This window comes from Chroicocephalus ridibundus, unplaced genomic scaffold, assembly GCF_963924245.1.
Source record: "Chroicocephalus ridibundus unplaced genomic scaffold, bChrRid1.1 SCAFFOLD_26, whole genome shotgun sequence".
In the NCBI taxonomy this organism is placed as follows: domain Eukaryota; kingdom Metazoa; phylum Chordata; class Aves; order Charadriiformes; family Laridae; genus Chroicocephalus; species Chroicocephalus ridibundus.
Window position 1 is genome coordinate 2,807,541 of NW_026961775.1, and position 18,240 is coordinate 2,825,780.

General features: G+C 45.3%; 1 protein-coding gene across 3 annotated transcripts; it reads left to right on the forward strand.

The window, feature by feature from the left end:
- LOC134509647 (medium-chain specific acyl-CoA dehydrogenase, mitochondrial-like) lies at nt 1–15,363 on the forward strand. 3 transcript variants are annotated; one of them, XM_063322229.1, is made up of 12 exons: nt 1–54; nt 4,187–4,286; nt 5,088–5,185; nt 5,294–5,363; nt 7,907–8,007; nt 8,090–8,170; nt 8,906–9,036; nt 10,269–10,377; nt 11,456–11,596; nt 11,673–11,768; nt 12,457–12,705; nt 14,712–15,363. In XM_063322229.1, exons 1-12 carry the CDS (start codon nt 31–33, stop codon nt 14,781–14,783), a joined length of 1,272 nt encoding a protein of 423 aa, XP_063178299.1. In that variant the 5' UTR covers nt 1–30; the 3' UTR covers nt 14,784–15,363. The 3 variants fall into 3 exon arrangements, with proteins under 3 accessions (XP_063178299.1, XP_063178300.1, XP_063178298.1); XM_063322230.1 differs by having other exon boundaries at nt 16–54; nt 4,190–4,286; XM_063322228.1 differs by lacking the exon at nt 1–54 and adding an exon at nt 3,070–3,393.
- The last annotated feature ends 2,877 nt before the right edge of the window (nt 15,364–18,240 follow it).

Consider the following 18,240-nt stretch of genomic DNA (forward strand, 5'->3'; position numbering starts at 1 on the left):
GGCCCGGCACTGCCGCGAGCCCTCCCCAAGATGTCCGCGTTTGCAGCCAGCCGGGTGAGCGGCCCGAGGGAGGGGGGAACGGGGAACGCTGGAGGGTGAAGAGCCGGGGGGGGAGCCGGGCGGGCGCTGCCAGCCCCCATCGGCCCCGCGGGCTCCCAGTCCGCCATCGGCCTCGCGGGCACCCTGCCTCCCCTCACGGCCTCCGAGGCGGACTCGGCTGCGCCGCCGGTGGCATGCTTTGATACGCCGTCCGTGAAAGCTGTTTGCTGAAGTACTAACCCTCCCCCTAGGAATTAAGAGCGTTCCTGCCGTAAGAAGTTGTGGGTGACCTCCCCGCCCCGGGCAGCAGGGCGGCTCACGGCTCGGGCAGCCCCCGCTGCGCGCCCGCCCGCCCCCGGCTCCCCGCCCGGCTCCTGAACTGGGGGAAGGGTGAAGGGCGCTGGGACGGGGCGGCTGGGCAGCCGTCCCTCCTTCCCCCAGACAGCCGCGTCTGTCTCTCCTTCCCCGGGGCAGCCGTTTGCTCCCCTCAGACAGCCATGTCCCTCCTTTCCCCGGGCAGCCGTTTGCTCCCCTCAGACAGCCGTGTCCGTCCCTCCTTCCCTCAGACAGCCATGTCCCTCCTTCCTTCCTTCAGGCAGCCATGTCCCTCCTTCCTTCCTTCAGGCAGCCGTGTCTGTCCCTCCGTCCCCCGGGTAGCCGTGTCCCTCCTTCCCTCTGGCAGATGCGTCCATCCTTCCCTCAGACAGCCATGTCCCTCCTTTCCCCGGGCAGCAGCTGTGTCCATCCTTCTCTCAAGCAGCCATTTTCTTCCCTCGGGCAGACATGTCCTTCCCTCAGGCAACCGTGTCCCTCCATCCCTCAGACAGCCATGTCCCTCCTTCCTTCAGACAGCCGTGTCCTTCCCTTGGGCAACCGTGTCCATCCTTCCCTCAGACAGCCATGTCCCTCCTTCCTTCTTTCAACATGGTCTCCCAAAGCATCCTCACAGGGAAGCTTAGAAAGTGTGGGTTAGGTGACTGGACACTGGGGTGGATTGAAAACTGGTTGAAAGACAGAGCTCAGAGGGTTGTGATTAGGGGCGCAGAGTCCAGTCGGAGGTCAGTGACGAGTGGTGTTCCCCAGGGGTCAGTTCAATACATTCATCAATGACCTGGATGAATGGACAGACTCAGCAAGTTTGCCAATGACACAAAGCTGGGAGGGGTGGCTGACACACCGGAAGGCTGTGCCGCCATCCAGAGAGACCTGGACAGGCTGGAGAGTTGGGCAGAGAGGAACCTTATGAAATTCAACCAGGGCAAGTGTAGGGTGCTGCACCTGGGGAGGAATAACCCCATGCACCAGGACAGGTTGGGGGCTGACCTGCTGGAGAGCAGCTTGGTGGAAAGAGACCTGGGAGTCCTGGTGGACAACAGGATGACCATGAGCCAGCAATGGGACCTTGTGGCCAAAAAGACCAATGGCATCCTGGGGTGCATCAAGAAGAGTGTGGCCAGCAGGTGGAGGGAGGTCATCCTCCCCCTCTACTCTGCCTTGGTGAGGCCGCACCTGGAGCACTGTGTCCAGTTCTGGGCTCCCCGGTTCAAGAAGGACAGGGAACTGCTGGAGAGGGGACAGCAAAGGGCTACCAAGATGCTGAGGGGACTGGAACACCTCTCTTATGAAGAAAGGCTGAGGGATTTGGGTCTCTTCGGTCTGGAAAAAAGACGGCTGAGGGGGGATCTTATCAACGCTTATAAATACTGAAAGGGTGGGTGTGAGGAGGATGGGGCCAGGCTCTTTTCAGTGGTGCCCAGGGACAGGCACAAACTTAAGCATAGGAAGTTCCACCTAAACATGAGGAGGAACTTCTTTACTTTGAGGGTGGCAGAGCCCTGGCACAGGCTGCCCAGGGAGGTGGTGGAGTGTCTGTCTCTGGAGGCATTCCAAACCCGCCTGGACGCATTCCTGTGCGACCTGCTCTAAGGTGACCCTACTCTAGCATGGGGGTTGGACTAGATGATCTCCAGAGGGCCCTTCCAGCCCCTACAATTCTGTGATTCTGTGATTCCCTCAGACAGCCGTGTCCCTCCTTCCCTCACGCAGCTGTGTCCTTCCCTTGGGAAACTGTGTCCATCCTTCCCCCGGGCAACCATGTCCATCCTTCCCTTGGGCAGTTGCGTCCTTCCCTTGGGCAGCCGTGTCCATCCTTCCCTCAGGCAGCCATGTCCTTCCCTTGGGCAGCAGCTGTGTCCTTCAACGCGGCCAAGCGCTGGGTCCTGCACTTGGGTCACATCGACCCCATGATTGCCTCAGGCCGGGGGCAGAGTGGCTGGAGAGCTGCCCGGCAGAAAAGGACCTGGGGGTGTTGGTCGACAGCTGGCTGAGTATGAGCCAGCAGCGTGGCCAGGTGGCCAAGGCGGCCAGCAGCATCCTGGCCTGTGTCAGCAATAGTGTGGCCAGCAGGACTGGGGCAGTGATGGTCCCCTTGTACTAGGCACTGGTGAGGCCCCACCTCGAGGGCTGTGTCCAGTTTTGGCCCCTCACGACTAGAGAGACATTGAGGTGCTGGAGCGTGTCCAGAGAAGGGCAACGGAGCTGGTGAGGGATCTGGAGCACAAGTCTGGTGAGGAGTGGCTGAGGGAGCTGGGGGTGTTCAGCCTGGAGAAAAGGAGGCTGAGGGGAGACATTCTCGCTCTCTACAGCTCCCTGAAAGGAGGGGGCAGCCAGGGGGGTCAGTCTCTTCTCCCAAGGAACAGGCCATGGGACAAGAGGAAACAGCCTCAAGTTGCACCAGGGGAGGTTTAGGATGGATATTGGGGAAAATTTCTCCACTGAAAGGATTATCAAGCATTGGAACAGGCTGCCCAGGGCAGTGGTGGAGTCGCCATCCCTGGAGGGATTTAAAAGCCGGGCAGACATGGTGGTGAGGGACATGGGTTAGTGGTGGTTTTGGCAGTGTTGGATTAATGGTTGGACTCAATGATCTTAAAGGTCCCTTCGAACGGAGACAATGCTATGATTCTAAGATTCCTTCCCTCGGGCAGCCTTGCCATGTCCCCCGGTGGGACGCAGATGCTTCCCAAAGCGTCACAGTGATGCTGGAGGTCAGAGAAGGCAGCTCCACCTGACGGCAGCCGGTCCCTCACAGACCAGGGGTGATGCTTTGGGCATCAGTGGTTGGAGTTCAGCCCCCACCAACCATCGTGCCGCGGCCGCATTTCCAAGGGTGGCAGAGCTGGTGTAATGCGCGAGGAGTTGGCTTTGAGCATGGCCCCCGGCGACATTGGCCACTGGGGACTTGTCGCTGAATCCACCCAACGACAGGGAGGTTGGCAGAGCGGGCAGGTCGTTGCCCAAATCCCTACATGTTGTGAACTGTGGTCCTTTGTCACCCCTTTGTGCCACCTCCAGGTATGAACCCCCCTCTCCAATCCGTATTTCTATTTGTTGGGGGCAGTGTTGGGTGTTTTCAGAGTAACCGTCAGTGTTGCCCACCACTCAGGTACGAAAACCATGATCGACTTGGGTTTTCTAGCATGAATTTGGCAGCTTCTTTCTTTTAGGGTGTCACCTTTAGCATTATATTGAATTTAGGACTTTTGCTAGTTTAGACAAAACTTTTTGGTGACAAAGTTATATGGGACTGGGTCATCCTTAATTAAAAAAAAAAGTCATTACAATTACCTGGCTTTTCCTCAACCTTATCTTCTTGTCTGTTTCCAGGTAAAATAAGGTATGAAAAGTTGGGAGGACTGAGGTCTCTCTAGGTGTTTGTGGGTATTGTTTGATTGGTTTGTTTTTTTCTATGTAGTGGTGGTAACAGTTAGCTAAGAAAGCTGAGGCAAGAAGGTAAAACTGAGGTGAGAAAGCAACGTACCGTTTTGTAATGGCTGTGGCTTGGGAAAACTCCAGATGAGTAATACATTGCCTACTGGAAAATACAATCCTGAACCATTAATACACTCACTTACCTCTTCAGTATTCAGAGCTTCTACGCCTAGCAGTGGTCTTCCTGCATTTCTTCACCTTTTAGCTTTATAGATGTTTTCGGTATTTTCTGAAAATACTTCTTTTTCGCTGTGTTGATACTTGTCATTGCCCGTGTTCTTCATGCTTCGTTCTGCAGTTGTGCTGCAGCCGGGCTAGTGGCTTTAGGAGACTTGAGCTGCAAAGATCTTACACCTCATCTTCTCTTTCTCTTTAGCAGATGCTCCGAACCATTGCAGGCCACGGATGGAGAGCACGTTCTAGTAAACCTGCTCAAAACGTACACATAAGCAAACCTGGAGCTGGCTTTAGCTTTGGTAAGTACTGCAGTTTTTACAAGAAGTACAATGCTTAAGGACAAATTGCAGTGTTAGGAAAAAACCAAACCAACTGTATTGCCGTTTGGCATGAATTTACAATGAAGGTGTTTATTCTGAATAGATTTCTATTCTTTTTTTTAAAAGTGTTCGCAAACCAAAATTATGTTTTTCTCCAGGTATGCGTGTGATATTTATGAGATTTTCTTCCTTTTTAAACTAACATCTGTCTTGAGCTTTTTTCATTGCCAAAGTTGCCTTAGCTTTGCATAATTATCTCATGCTGGCTTTTAAAACGTTAAAATAACTGTATGTAGCCTTAGTTGAACTTGATTGTAAAGAATTCATCCTCATCTTGGTGTATTATGTATGTAAAAGTGAATTTAGTGGGTCAGCAGGTAGATGTTTGGAACTGGGTAGCCAGAACTGTCAAAGAAGGAACATTTATCTGCCTCCGTCTCCTTCATTCAATTAGCACAGCCAGCTTCTCATTTCTGTTGGTACTGCATTTTATGGTACATGGTACGTCCTTCTGCATTTTCAGTATTTTGTGAATAATTGCGTCAGAAGTAATTAAGTGCACTGTACATGTTCGTTAGAGATGAGTGGAGGTTTTCTCCAGATGAAGGAGGAAGCTGAGCTTCTCTGGTTTCTGGAGAGGCCCAGGACGGTGGGTCCTCACAGTTTGAATTGTCCTGGAAGGACCTGAGACTTGTGGTTTTTTTTCTTTTCTCACAGTCTGACAACTGGCAGAGAGTACAGAATTTGTGACTTTATTTTTTACTTTTCTTTTTTTAATAGAACTTACTGATGAACAGAAAGAGTTCCAAGCTACTGCTCGTAAATTTGCTTTGGAGGAAATTATTCCTGTTGCTGCACAGTATGACAAAACTGGAGAGGTAAATTTACCATAGAATAGAGGAAAAATAGATTTTTATCTTAACCTGTGTAAAATTTAAAACATCAACTGTGATGAATCAGGCAGTGACATTCCCTCTCTATTTCAGTATCCTCTTCCGCTCATAAAACGGGCCTGGGAACTCGGTCTTATAAATTCACACATACCAGAAAGCTGTGGTAAGTAAACATTCTTTTTAATCTGTAAAATGAAACAAAGAAAAGGCCTTGGAGGATTTTTATATGTGTAATTATGCGTTCTGTATAAAATGAAGAGTTGCATGCTTGAGCACTGTAAATTTAATCAGTAGGCGGGTTGACACATACAAATGTTATTAGGGGAGGATGTAATCCGGCAACAAATTAGACAGATCACGATTTAGTAACTTACAACCAGTTTTTCTACCACAATTACAACTGACTGATGTTCCCCTGGTGCACCGCCTCAGCTGCGGAGGCAGAGAAATTGGAAAGTCGTATTTTGATCTAGTCTCTGACGCAGGCTGCAGCAATTTAAGAGTTTTTTCCAGAAGGACAGTTTTCCAGTTTCGGTGACATGAGGTACAGCTGTGCTTTGGCAGTGCTTGGGTATGTGACTGACCAGGGTAAAAAATGTTAAAATTTTTAGATTTTCTTTATTGCATCTGTATTGTGTGAAAAAGAATTTGTGGAAATGTCCATAGCAGACCCTATTTTTTTTTTTGAAGACTCATCAGAGTGTATAACTTGTATCAAAAATGTAATTAATGAGGCTAAGGCACAAAGAGACGAAAGGAGCAATTGTGATGATGACATTTACTCCATCACAAATTCTAGGGAAACTCACGGCTGAAATAGCTGGATTATTGCAATGTGTAATCGCTCCATTATTAAATTAAAACTTAAAAGTGACAAATTGGACACCATTTACAGGCTCTCCCGAGGGAGAGCTGGGAAAATACCAATGAGCCTGATACGCCGTGTAAATAACGAACACATAAGGTGAAGTACAGCTAGAGTGGACATACACAAACGAAGGGTTTTTGTAAAAGGAAGTCATGGCACAAAAAATAATTAGGGTTCTCTGAAGTAGCTAATAAGTGTGTGAACAGGAGCTGCCTGCTTGGTATAAAAATGCTGGAACTTCCAAAATGAATTTGAAAAATCATCAGGTTTCACAGCAGAAAAATCAGCGGCATGGTCTTGTTGGTGCTTGTGCTATTTGGAATATCTAGAAATAATCTGGAAAAGGACATCAATAGTGAGGCCACAGAGTTTACTGATGATCCTAAATTATTCAGTATAGGAAAGGTGAGGCTGGTGCAAAGAGCTGTAGAGAAGGTTGTGAAACCAGGTGACTGTTAAAACGGCAGATGGAAATTCAAAATAGGAAAAATGATGCACACAAGGAAGGAAAGAAGCAATCCAAACTTCCTAAATAAAACAGTGTCTTCTGAACAAGTTACTACCTCTAAAAAAAAAAACCAAAAAAGAAAGAAGATATTTTTGGGGTTATAATATATAGTTTGTTGAAGATGTCAGCATGATGCCCAGAAGTGGTCAAAACCGTAACTGTAAGATCAGAAATTAAGGAGGGAATGACAAAAAAAAAGCAGAAGCCATAATTCTGCTGCTGCTTGAATCCAGACTGCTCTTGCCTCTTTAATGTGTTGATCCTTCCACCCCAAAAGGGTGTTGTGGGAGTGGAGAAGGTTCCTAAACGGATGACAAAGATGATAAAAGACAGAGAACAGCTTCTGTGTGAGAAACACCTGAAATGCCAGTGTCATGGAGTGCGTGAAGAGGGATCCATGGCTCGTTGTCCCCTTCACACAACCAGAAGGCAACAAACGAAGGCAGCAGGCTCAGGATAAACGAAAGGAGATGGTTTTACGCTCAGTGCAGGGTTAATTTGGGAAACTCATTACCCCTGGATGATACCGATGCTAAAATTGTACACAGGTTCAAAAAGAGACCGGGCAAATTCACAGAAGTGTCTATCAGGGGTTAGCTGACAAAGACACCGAAGATCCTTTTGGCTGAGGAAGTCACCTGAAGGCTGGGGAAAATATTTTGAGGGAGTATTGCTGTAGTGTTACTGTATTTTTATGCACTTCCCAAAGTGTTGGCTTGTGTCAGAAACAGACCACTGGGTTGGTTTTCTGACCAATACAGATGCTTTGGGTTTTTATTTCTAAGCGCTGTGGTAGCCCCTGTGGCCCTTTCTCTACTTCATAAGAACTCTTAAAAAAATTCTCAGATGTAAAGTAGTCAAAAGATTCCAGTGGTACATTCTTGCCGTTCAGTGCAACATGGCCCACAGCAAGAAGGCAAGCAGCCTGGCACGGCGAGCTGTCCTTCCAAAGTCACCTGTTAACTAATCTGACGAAACTTCATTTAGAAAGCTTGGATGGGAAGGCCTAATCGAACACCGTGCTCAATTAAATGGACGTGGGGGAATGTGTTTTTGATAAGTAAATTTTGTAAATCACTGATACCATAATGGTATCAGTGGGTTGGGGTGGGTTGAGAATGGTTTGGGTCGGAAGGGACCTTAAAGACCATCTAGTGCCACCCCCTGCCCTGGGCAGGGACACCTCCCACCAGACCAGGTTGCTCCAAGCCCTGTCCAACCTGGCCTTGAACCCCTCCAGGGATGGGGCAGCCACAGCTTCTCTGGGCAGCCTGAGCCAGGGGCCCAAGTTCCACTTTTAACTAATTTTAGTCAAATATTTCAACTGTAGGTGGCCTTGGCCTCGGCAGTTTTGAAGCTTGCCTTATTACGGAAGAGTTAGCCTATGGATGTACGGGCGTCCAAACGGCCATCGAGGCGAACTCCCTCGGGGTGAGTTCTGTCTTTTCTTACCTCCTCTAAACTAGAAGCAGTGCCCTTTGAAAAGGTGAATTAATGGTCCATTTTCTTGCAGCAAATGCCAGTAATCATTGCGGGAAATGAGCAGCAGCAGAAGAAATACTTAGGAAGAATGACAGAGGAGCCAATGATGTGTGTAAGTATAGCTTAGGAACACTGTGGAATGTTCCTAAATCATATTAATCAGGTTGGTTGGTTTGTTTGTTTAAAATACTGATACCTACTCACAACTTAGCCTGTTTTAGTTTGTAAATTAACAGTGGTATTTACTGAAAGACAAGGAATATTGAACTAGATATATTCAATAAGCAAATGGAAGATGTTACCTGGAAAACTATCCTAAGTCACTTACTGAAAATTAATACCTTTCATTTCCCTTTCAAGAGAAGGTGTAGGAGTTTAAGAAAAATGCAAGGCTTATATGAGCACACACTCAACTCAGATGGGCGTTAAACTGCAGTTACGAACCTTAAATATTACCTAAGCAGTACTTGTTACACGGGAAGGAGTAAAGATTCACGTGCAATGGGTTAAAATCTGAACAACTAAGCCTCATAAAATGGAGCGCACAGTAACCGTAGAATGTTACCCTGTGCTCTTATTTTCAGATTTTAGAGATCCTTAGCTTTTCTATCAGAGTTTGCGAAGCATGAGGAAGTGATGACTTGTTAAAAAGTACAGAATGGTCCTGTATATCATTAAAGTAAAAGACAATTTTAAGTATTATTATGGATTTATAAGGAAAATTAACCTTAGCGTGTTTGGATTCTTGCTCAGACAGCTGTTGGGGTTGTTTGCTGTCATATTTTGGTGTTCTCCGTGCAGTTAATTTAAAACCTTTCCCCAGATTTTGTGTTTTGTTTTCTTTTAGGCTTACTGTGTAACAGAGCCCGGAGCAGGCTCTGATGTGGCTGGGATAAAAACAAAGGCTGAGAAGAAAGGAGATGAATACGTTATTAATGGCCAGAAGATGTGGATCACAAATGGTGGGAAAGCAAACTGGTGTGTTGACTTTTGACTCACCTTCCACTTTCTGTTATTCTGTTCTATACTGACATGTGTCATTCCCCCCCCACAACCCAAGGTAGATGCTGGTGTTTCTTTAAAGATCTGCTATAAATCCGAACGCTCATTATGTTTCATCGCACTGCGCTTTAATCAGTGACCACTTTGTCAGGACAAGGTATGAGAAAGCAGTCCCAAGTGCTGTGCAGTGCCTAAAAAGGAAACTGAGCGATGACAAGACTCCCTTCAAAAATGCCTCTCAAATTTTGCTGCTATCAAACAAAATCAATTCCGCTTTCTCTTCAGGGAAGGGCAGCAGCAGTATGAGTTAACTCGCAAAGTGCTCGAGAGGCTCATGTTACCAGCGACCTTGCTTTGTGAGTGTGCTGACCCAGACCAGTTGCTTCTGATTCTACTGGAAACATCTCTCACTTTTAGTGAAGATAGGCAACACCACAGTCCGGGAGTTTGTCTTTCATTTTCTTAAGGAAAGATATTTTCCAAGTGTCAAAGAATCCAGATTTTGCTGTGGTGCCTATGGATCGTGCTTTACAATATCGACCTCTTTCATCATGTCTCACATAAGATCGTGCTCATCCCCAACACATAAATTCTTTCGAATTCAAGAGGAAAAACTTTATACATTTATGGATAAAGCTGAATTTTCTCGTTATTTATTTCCTGGTTTAAGGCAGAACCATCAAAGAGAATCTACCAGCTATCTTTTCATCTTACTGAACACCATAAATGTGATTTACAACTGTTTAACTTCTAACAGAAAAAAACTTACTTAAAGCTTATACTGAGAAGAATAAAATTATGATGTTTGAAATCAAGAGGATAACATAACATTCTGTAAGCAATACTGTATTTCCTAAATAACAATTTTCACGTCTGTGCTGTGAATGCGTTTCTTTTGTACTATTTGTGAAGCTGATCGTATTATTAAGACTTGGATTACATGGAAAAGGTGCAGAACCTTTGCACGTTGATCTGAAGTAATTTTTTTAAATCTTGACTTTTGTGGTAAGAGGTGCACTGCCACTTCCTCTCCCTCACTCCCTTTCGCTTTATTTTTGGAAGGTCCAAGAAAGAAGGGTTGTTAACTTACTGATAGATGTATTATATGGTACAAACGCACATAAAAATATTTAACATACGAGCTAAAAAAGTATCTGCTTGTTAATTGTGAGGATAAACTGACTCCCTTCTTCTTTGTTTTCCACTAGGTATTTTTTGCTAGCTCGTACCGATCCAGACCCAAAAGCTCCTGCAAGCAAAGCCTTTACTGGATTCATTGTGGAAGCAAATACCCCTGGAATCCAAATTGGAAGAAAGGTGAGCAGCGATCTCTGATTTGACAAGCCAGGAATTACTATTCACTTCCAAATCCGTAATGCATCAAATTGCCATCAAAGAAAAAAGCCTGTTAAGCCACCGAATGTTTTCATGTGCTCAATGATCTTTCCATTTCCACAGCACACAGAAACTATTCATGAGACGTACTTAGTAATTACATTAGTTCAGATAAGGAATTACTCAGAGTGGTCTCAAGTAAGATGACTTTGCAGAGCTGCAAAAGAATCTTTGCCACCCACTTAATTGACAAGTGCCAATTAAAATGAAGTAGCAAGCCTTGAAAGTGTAAGCAGTAAGGTGGACAACTAACCGTAAACATGGCGTGCTTTAATGTTAGCTTCTCCTGCTCAGGGAACGGGCCTCTGAGACACTGGGCGAGTTCTTGTTTGAGGGGGGAAAGAAAGGAAAGAAAGGAAAGAAAGGAAAGAAAGGAAAGAAAGGAAGAAAGGAAGAAAGAAAGAAAGGAAGAAAGGAAGAAAGGAAGAAAGGAAGAAAGAAAGAAAGAAAGAAAGAAAGAAAGAAAGAAAGAAAGAAAGAAAGAAAGAAAGAAAGAAAGAAAAGAAAGAAAGAAAGGAAGGAAGAAAGAAAAGAAGGAGAAAGAAAGAAGAAAGTACTATTTTTGGTAGCAGGGAAAATTGGACATTGAACATTAGGAAAGGAGTCGGAAATCTTGAACATCTCATTTATTTATTTGTGTGTTTGTAGTACAGCTGCATTTTACTACTGCCTGCGTTTTAGGTTCTTTACTTTTTCCTCTCTCATCTCAAAAGGATATAATTGAACTAGAAAAACACGAACGAGTGATTACAGCTACAGAATTAATTTCACAAACGAAGAAAGTAAACTGCCCAGCTTTGAGAAATAAAGGGCATGCGGATCAGTAAATGCAGAACTAGTATTTGGTGTGTATGTGGTGATTTTTAGATAAAAATGTAGTGTTTGACGGGGGCGGGGAGGGGGGAGCTTTCTTTATGCTTTGAGGAAACTAAGGAATGAAAACGTGTTGTACCTTGGAAGAATGTAATTTAGTTGCCCGTCTGTAAACTTCCCTTTTCAGGAAATGAACATGGGTCAGCGCTGCTCTGATACAAGGGGTATTGTCTTTGAAGACGTAAGAGTGCCAAAAGAAAACGTGTTAATAGCTGAAGGAGCTGGCTTCAAGATCGCAATGGGAGCTTTTGATAAGACCAGACCACCTGTAAGTATCAGAAATAAGTTACTTCATAAATATGATAGGAATTTCTGATTTTCACTCTGTACTGTGTTTAATTCAGGTAGCAGCTGGTGCTGTTGGGTTGGCAAAAAGAGCGCTCGATGAAGCTACTAAATATGCTTTGGAGAGAAAAACCTTTGGGAAACCAATTGTTGAAGTAAGTTAAATATATGAAAATGAATATATCGAAAAGCTCTGTTTTCATACCAGATGCACTACTAGTGAATTTTCAAGGTCATTCCTTGATATTTAGTATGTGTGATTTATTATCTCTGCCATTGCTTGTTTTCAAGTGCATAGGTCAGTGCTATATAAGTAAATGTAGCTTTGCAGTAACTCCTGGGATTCTTCAATAATTTATTAATGACAATAGTAAAATCACAAAGCAAACTCTGCCCCAAACCCTGAAACTCGTGGACTGTCAGGCCATACTTAAGTTCTTCAACGCTAATGCACAGGGAAGTTCAGGGAAGGAAAAAACCTCCTTGAGGTACGTGAAACAAGACTCAACGGTATTAAGACTAATAGAATGCATCGCTGGTCACGCTGCTTACCAGGCCGAAAGAAATACCAATAAACATCAAACTAAATACAGATCTCATAAAAAGTAAAGCACAACTTCATAATTCAGTACTTGATCTCTGTGACTACATGAATTTTAGAATTAAAAGTCTAATTCAACATACAGTTATGAGAGCCTGATCCAAATTCGGTACAACTCCTCAAGTCGAATCTCCCCAGCGTGTTAAATTTGCAAACTAAGAAATTGAGAAGACTGTATTCTTCTCGGATGCCGTGGAATTTTCAGCGGGCGGTGTTAACCCAGTGCATTCCATCACCCGCAGCACCAAGCAGTGTCTTTCATGCTTGCTGAAATGGCCATGAAGGTGGAGCTGGCTCGCATGGCTTACCAGCGAGCTGCCTGGGAGGTGGACGCTGGTCGCAGGAACACCTACTACGCCTCCATTGCAAAGGCCTTCGCTGGAGACGTCGCCAACCAAGTGGCTACAGACGCAGTGCAGATTTTTGGAGGGAACGGATTTAATACCGAATATCCTGTAGAAAAACTAATGAGAGATGCTAAAATCTACCAGGTAAGTAAACAAGAGAACGTCATCTTTATAGTAATGCATCCATGTTATATAAAACAAACTAATGGCTGCTTACTTGCAATCATGATATACGTATATAAAAAAAGTTTCATGGATGAGAGCAATAATCCATTTAAAGAAAGGGCGTTCAAGTCAGGCAAATTCTTTCATGCAAAACTCTTTGCGTTAGATCAATAACTTGACCCACGCAAGATAAATAAAGTTTGTGGTGTGGGTTTGTTTTTCTGATGTGGTAACTCTCGGACTCGAGAATTCTTGCACTTGATTCAAATTCTTGCACTCTTTGTTCCAAAGCTTTTGGACCCTTAGGAAACAACACTGCAGAGAACACTGATGAAAACAGCAATGCGTGCTGGGGGGTTCTGTAAGTGCAGGTGGTTTATGTACGTTCTCGTCATCGCTTCTTGCTGTGCTTTAACACTTCTGTCTGAAACTCTGGTGTCATAAACCGGGCAGATTACTTCAGTGAAGATATCACCAGCGCTGTGTGTCATGGATTAATTATCTTGCACGTATTAGCAGAGGTGTGACACAGCCCAGAGCGCTGCGCCTTTTTTTTTAAAAAAAAAACAAAACAAACAACAAAACTCAACAGCAAAATGTGCTCATATTTACTGATGTTTAGCCCGTAGTCACCCATAATCCCCAAATCTTTTTCTGCAGTTTTATTACCAGGAAATTATTCGATGTCGTAATTCTGCTCTTAGCAAATACTAAGCTACAGTGCTTTATTCAGCAAACGCGATTTAATTATGTTCAGGAAACCCGGTAATTTTGTATCTTTTCACCTCTTTCTGACATTACTAGTGACCGGATAAAACATATAAAAATAGACGATATCAAGAAATGCATGTGGCCTGTGCTCTGTAATGTTGGTTGTAACCGCTGCCATCCGTGAGATTCTGGGTGGTTGAAGTTTCTCTTACAGCTGACTTTAAAATGAAAAGTATTCTCACTGGCCACGAATTTTTCTGTTCTAGGATAGAAAACTGCTGTTTTGGAATCAAAAGGTTCTTAGCCCTAATTGCGCTCCTGCAAGTGAGGAAATGAATGAGCAACTGAACTTTGTTATGATCGGGCTTTTTTTCCTGGGGGGTTCCATATGTTTCTAGAGAAAGAGGGTGGGAGGGTTAGAAGTTTTATTTGAAAGCTGAAACTCATTTTACAGGATCCCAGTTACTTAGAGTTTCCATTACACTGATCTGTCATGAATGCCTGGCTAGATAGACTTTTTTGGTTTTGATTTAGTATTACTTTTTTTTTTGGTGTTTTTCTGCTCCCCTTCATTCCCAAAAGAATACAGGAAAGGCTTTTGTCTTTACAATTATTTCATCCGTGTCTCTTGATTGCGCATCACTATATTTCTGCCCAGTTCCAGACGGTAAATGCTTTTGGCCGTATGTTTCCTGTAAAGAAACTTTGTTTTCCACCTGTTCTTTTCTGCCGTATATTTGGTATTTCTCAGGGTGACACAGTTGTGCTGCGGCGCTTACTGGTAACACTCTTACATGTCCAGGCTGTGCTCTGGGCGTCTGTCTGGCCGCAGATCCAGGCTGCTGGGACAGGCCCTCGTGACTTAACTTCTCCAATTCAGAAAACTTCCCGTCTTTAATTGGCAGGGATTCTTGCAGCTACTCCCATCGCCTTACGAACCAAACCCCTTTGTAAAGCCTAAATTAGGTATTTTCTTCCCCGGATAAGACATTTTCCCCATTGTTCTTCACCCACTGTGTCCGTTAATTTCCTGAGAGCCTTCCTGAGCTTTGATGGGAGCGTGTGAGAGAGCAAGACTGTCCATGTCTCCTCTGGGATTAGCCCACTGTTGTTACTCAAGTCACGCTGGATTTTTTTTTTGGTTTTCTCTGTCTTTCTGCACACACTGATCGACCCTGGATTAGTGCTACAAAGGCTTACAAGCGTAGGAAGACCCGTTAAAATATTTTTTTTTAAAAATGTTCAGCTAACATTACTTTAATTCCACTTTGCAGATTTATGAGGGAACCGCTCAGATCCAAAGGATGATCATTGCTCGTGAACACGTTGGCAAATACAAGGCTTAAAGAGGTGTTTCAAGTACGGCTGGCGCCGCTGTAGTCCTGTGTTCTCATGGAAGAAGACTTTTGTGCAGTCCAATTAGAAAGGCCTGGAAAAACGCCTTTTCCTTCGAAATCTTTCTGTTGCGTATGCAATTAAGCAGCACTTCTGTACTCCCCGCCCCTTCCCTCACTTCGTGCCTCCTGACTAGCAAACTTGGTGTTTTCTAAACGTTTCTGAATTCCAAAGTGATTGGTGGTCGTCTTTCCCCACTCACTCTCTTTCACTCAGATCTTTGGCTTTTGGTGGGAGAAGAGGTAAACACCTTCCCTGGAAAATTTATACGATCAAAAAAGTGCACAAAATTCAGATTTTTTTTTAATTTCTCTTTTTTTGGTCTGTGAAGGAATTGGATTTTAGGTGTTTCTGTATTGTTTATAATGATACAGTTTTGCTCCCCCTCCTTTAGCCCTGGAGTTTGGGCGGATTTCAAATTAATAAATCTCAGGGAAATCTAAAAAAGCGGTTCTGCTTCCTCGGGAATGCCATGCTGCAGCACATGGTCTCTACATCACCACTTGCTAAAATAAATATGCTTACAGTGGGGGTTTGTGGCCTTTAGCAACTTGCGTCTTTTAAAAAAATTGGAAGTGACTATATACTGACTTATGGACCTTTCAGAAACGTACAGTCTCATAAATTACAACACAGATTGGTGTTATTTTTCTCAAACAGTGGTGTTATTACTACTTGCAGATTATCTGTATTTTTACCTGCGTCCAGAAACTAGTTTTTGTTTTCAAAACATACAGTATAATAGGGCTGCTTTTCTGTGACTCAGCCATCTCAGTCCTCTGAATCCGGCAGACAGAAATTGTCCTTTAACGCATTTATCTCTGTGCCTCCAAGAAGGCCGTAGCGTTTATGAAGAAAACATCCGTTTGCTTATGCCTTAAGCAAGATTTCTTCTTCGTGGATGAACGTTAAGGACAGCTCTTGAGAAATTCAGGTACGTGTTTTTATCAACGTAGGAAAAAAGAAGTATGATCGTTCAATTTTAAGTGTGTTTTCATTTTAACTGGTCCCATGTGGGAGAACCTGTAGGAAACTGCCTTATGTTCAGTTATAACGGCACTGTTCTAAGCTCGGGTATTACCCCAGATACAATAAGCGGCAAGAAATGAGAACCTCGCAACGCAGTGCTTTTCCACTGTAAAATTAGATGATCAAAATGTTGTTTCCAACAGGCATCGCTGCATTCTAATAAAAAAAAAAAACCACAACTACTTTTAAGCAGAGAGGTGCGGTTGCTTTTATTCGCTTTGCTTGCCCCATCGTTTAAATTGTATTTCAGGCGAGTTGTGCAGTGTCCGAGGCGCGTTCCGGCCCTGCTGCTCTCCGCCACAGCCCTCCCAGCTCAGCGCCCCGAAGCCCTGCGCTGCCGCCTCTCTCCTCAAGGATTTAGATGCTGCCCAGTAAGAGAATACCGGCTTCCCGGAGCGCGGCCCCTCTCACCACCTCGCTTCCTGAGCAAGGCAGTGCTCTGTCAGGGTGAGGCAAGTGGAAGTGCGTAGCTTTTCCTCAGGCATCGCGTTTATTTCAAATCCAGTATATTTAAACCTATTATTCCTTTCCATTAGTACATGATTATAGTTTGAGAAACCCACAATTTAGACAATATATTTAGACAATTATTCTGTCACACGGTGACCCCTCCCCACCCAGGAAGGAGAACTGGGGAAAAAACAAGGAAACCCGAGGGCTGAAATATAAACAGATTTAATAGGCTAAGACTAGATAACTGACACTAAAGAACAGTATTGATCCTGATACCAACATAAAACACACAAGGTTTGTACCCAGCCTGTTCCATCATCAGGAAGCCGTGCACTCCCCGCAGGGGACAGCAAATATTGGACACTGCCAGCGCTGCGGCTTTGGGAGGAAGGGAAGGGCTCTGGGCTCTGGCACTGGGGCGAGGAGTTCTCAGGATTGCAGCCATCAAGGAAAAGAGAACTCCTCAGCAAATTTCCTAATTTTTATTGAATGTGACATTCACGGCATGAAATAACCCTGTTGGCAGCTTGGGTCAAGTGCCCAGGTCTCACTCCTCCTCATCCCTGCACCTAGTGAGCTCGAAAACACTGAGACCTTGAAACCTGCCCACCAGAGCTAGCTCTAAAGTAAATATTTTCAAAATTCAGACACTAGAGTCTTGTAAAAGTGCAGCTTTCCCAAGCGTTAGAAGAGAAATTAGACCTGTGTCCCTCAAACCAGGACAATGTATTTAACGACATCTGCAGCAAGAACAGCTGGGAAGGAGGAATTTTTCTGAGATTTTTTACCATGGATGGCCCTTCTTTCAGCGCTGGCAGAACGCACCTTCCCCAGACCTCCTGGAAATGGCTGGCTGCTGGTGAGTGCAGTGTCCGGCGCTGGGATCCCCGTGTCCAAGGCCTGGATGTACTGGAGAGAGTCCGTGGTGACGGCAGAGGGTCTGGAGCACGAGGCTGAGATCTGGGACGGTTCAGGCCATGGAGGCTCGGGGGGATCCTGTCAATGCGCATCAACACCTGAGGGGATGGAAGGAAGCGGAGGGAGCCCACTCACAGCGCAAGAGGCAACAGGCATGAATTAAAACATGCAAAATCCCACTAGAAACACAAGGAAACATGCTTTTTTTTTTTTTTTTTTTTTTTTACTGCCAGGGTGGGTCAAAACCTGGCACAGGTTGCCCAGATGGGCTGTGGAGTCTACATCGTTGGAGACAGTCAGAGCCCACCTGGACATGGTCTGCTGGAGTAGGTGGCCTCCAGAGGTGCCTCCCCACCTGAACCCCTCTGTGATTTCCTCTGCAGCTGCTCACCAAAACGCCCTTGCTCCACCATGGTCCCTGTCACCCCCACTCTGGGCAGTAGACATCCTGTCACAGCTTGCGTTCCGCTTGCCTTACTGAACCACAGAATCATAGCACTGTCTCGGTTCGAAGGGACCTTTAAGATCATTGAGTCCAACCATTAACCCAACACTGCCAAAACCACCACTAACCCATGTCCCTCACCACCATGTCTGCCCGGCTTTTAAATCCCTCCAGGGATGGCGACTCCACCACTGCCCTGGGCAGCCTGTTCCAATGCTTGATAACACTTTTAGTGAAGAAAATTTTCCTAATATCCATCCTAAACCTCCCCTGGTGCAACTTGAGGCCGTTTCCTCTTGTCCCATGGCCTGTTCCTTGGGAGAAGAGACCGACCCCCCTGGCTGCCCCCTCCTTTCAGGGAGCTGTAGAGAGCGAGAAGGTCTCCCCTCAGCCTCCTTTTCTCCAGGCTGAACACCCCCAGCTCCCTCAGCCACTCCTCACCAGACTTGTGCTCCAGACCCCTCACCAGCTCCGTTGCCCTTCTCTGGACACGCTCCAGCACCTCAATGTCTCTCTAGTCGTGAGGGGCCAAAACTGGACACAGCCCTCGAGGTGGGGCCTCA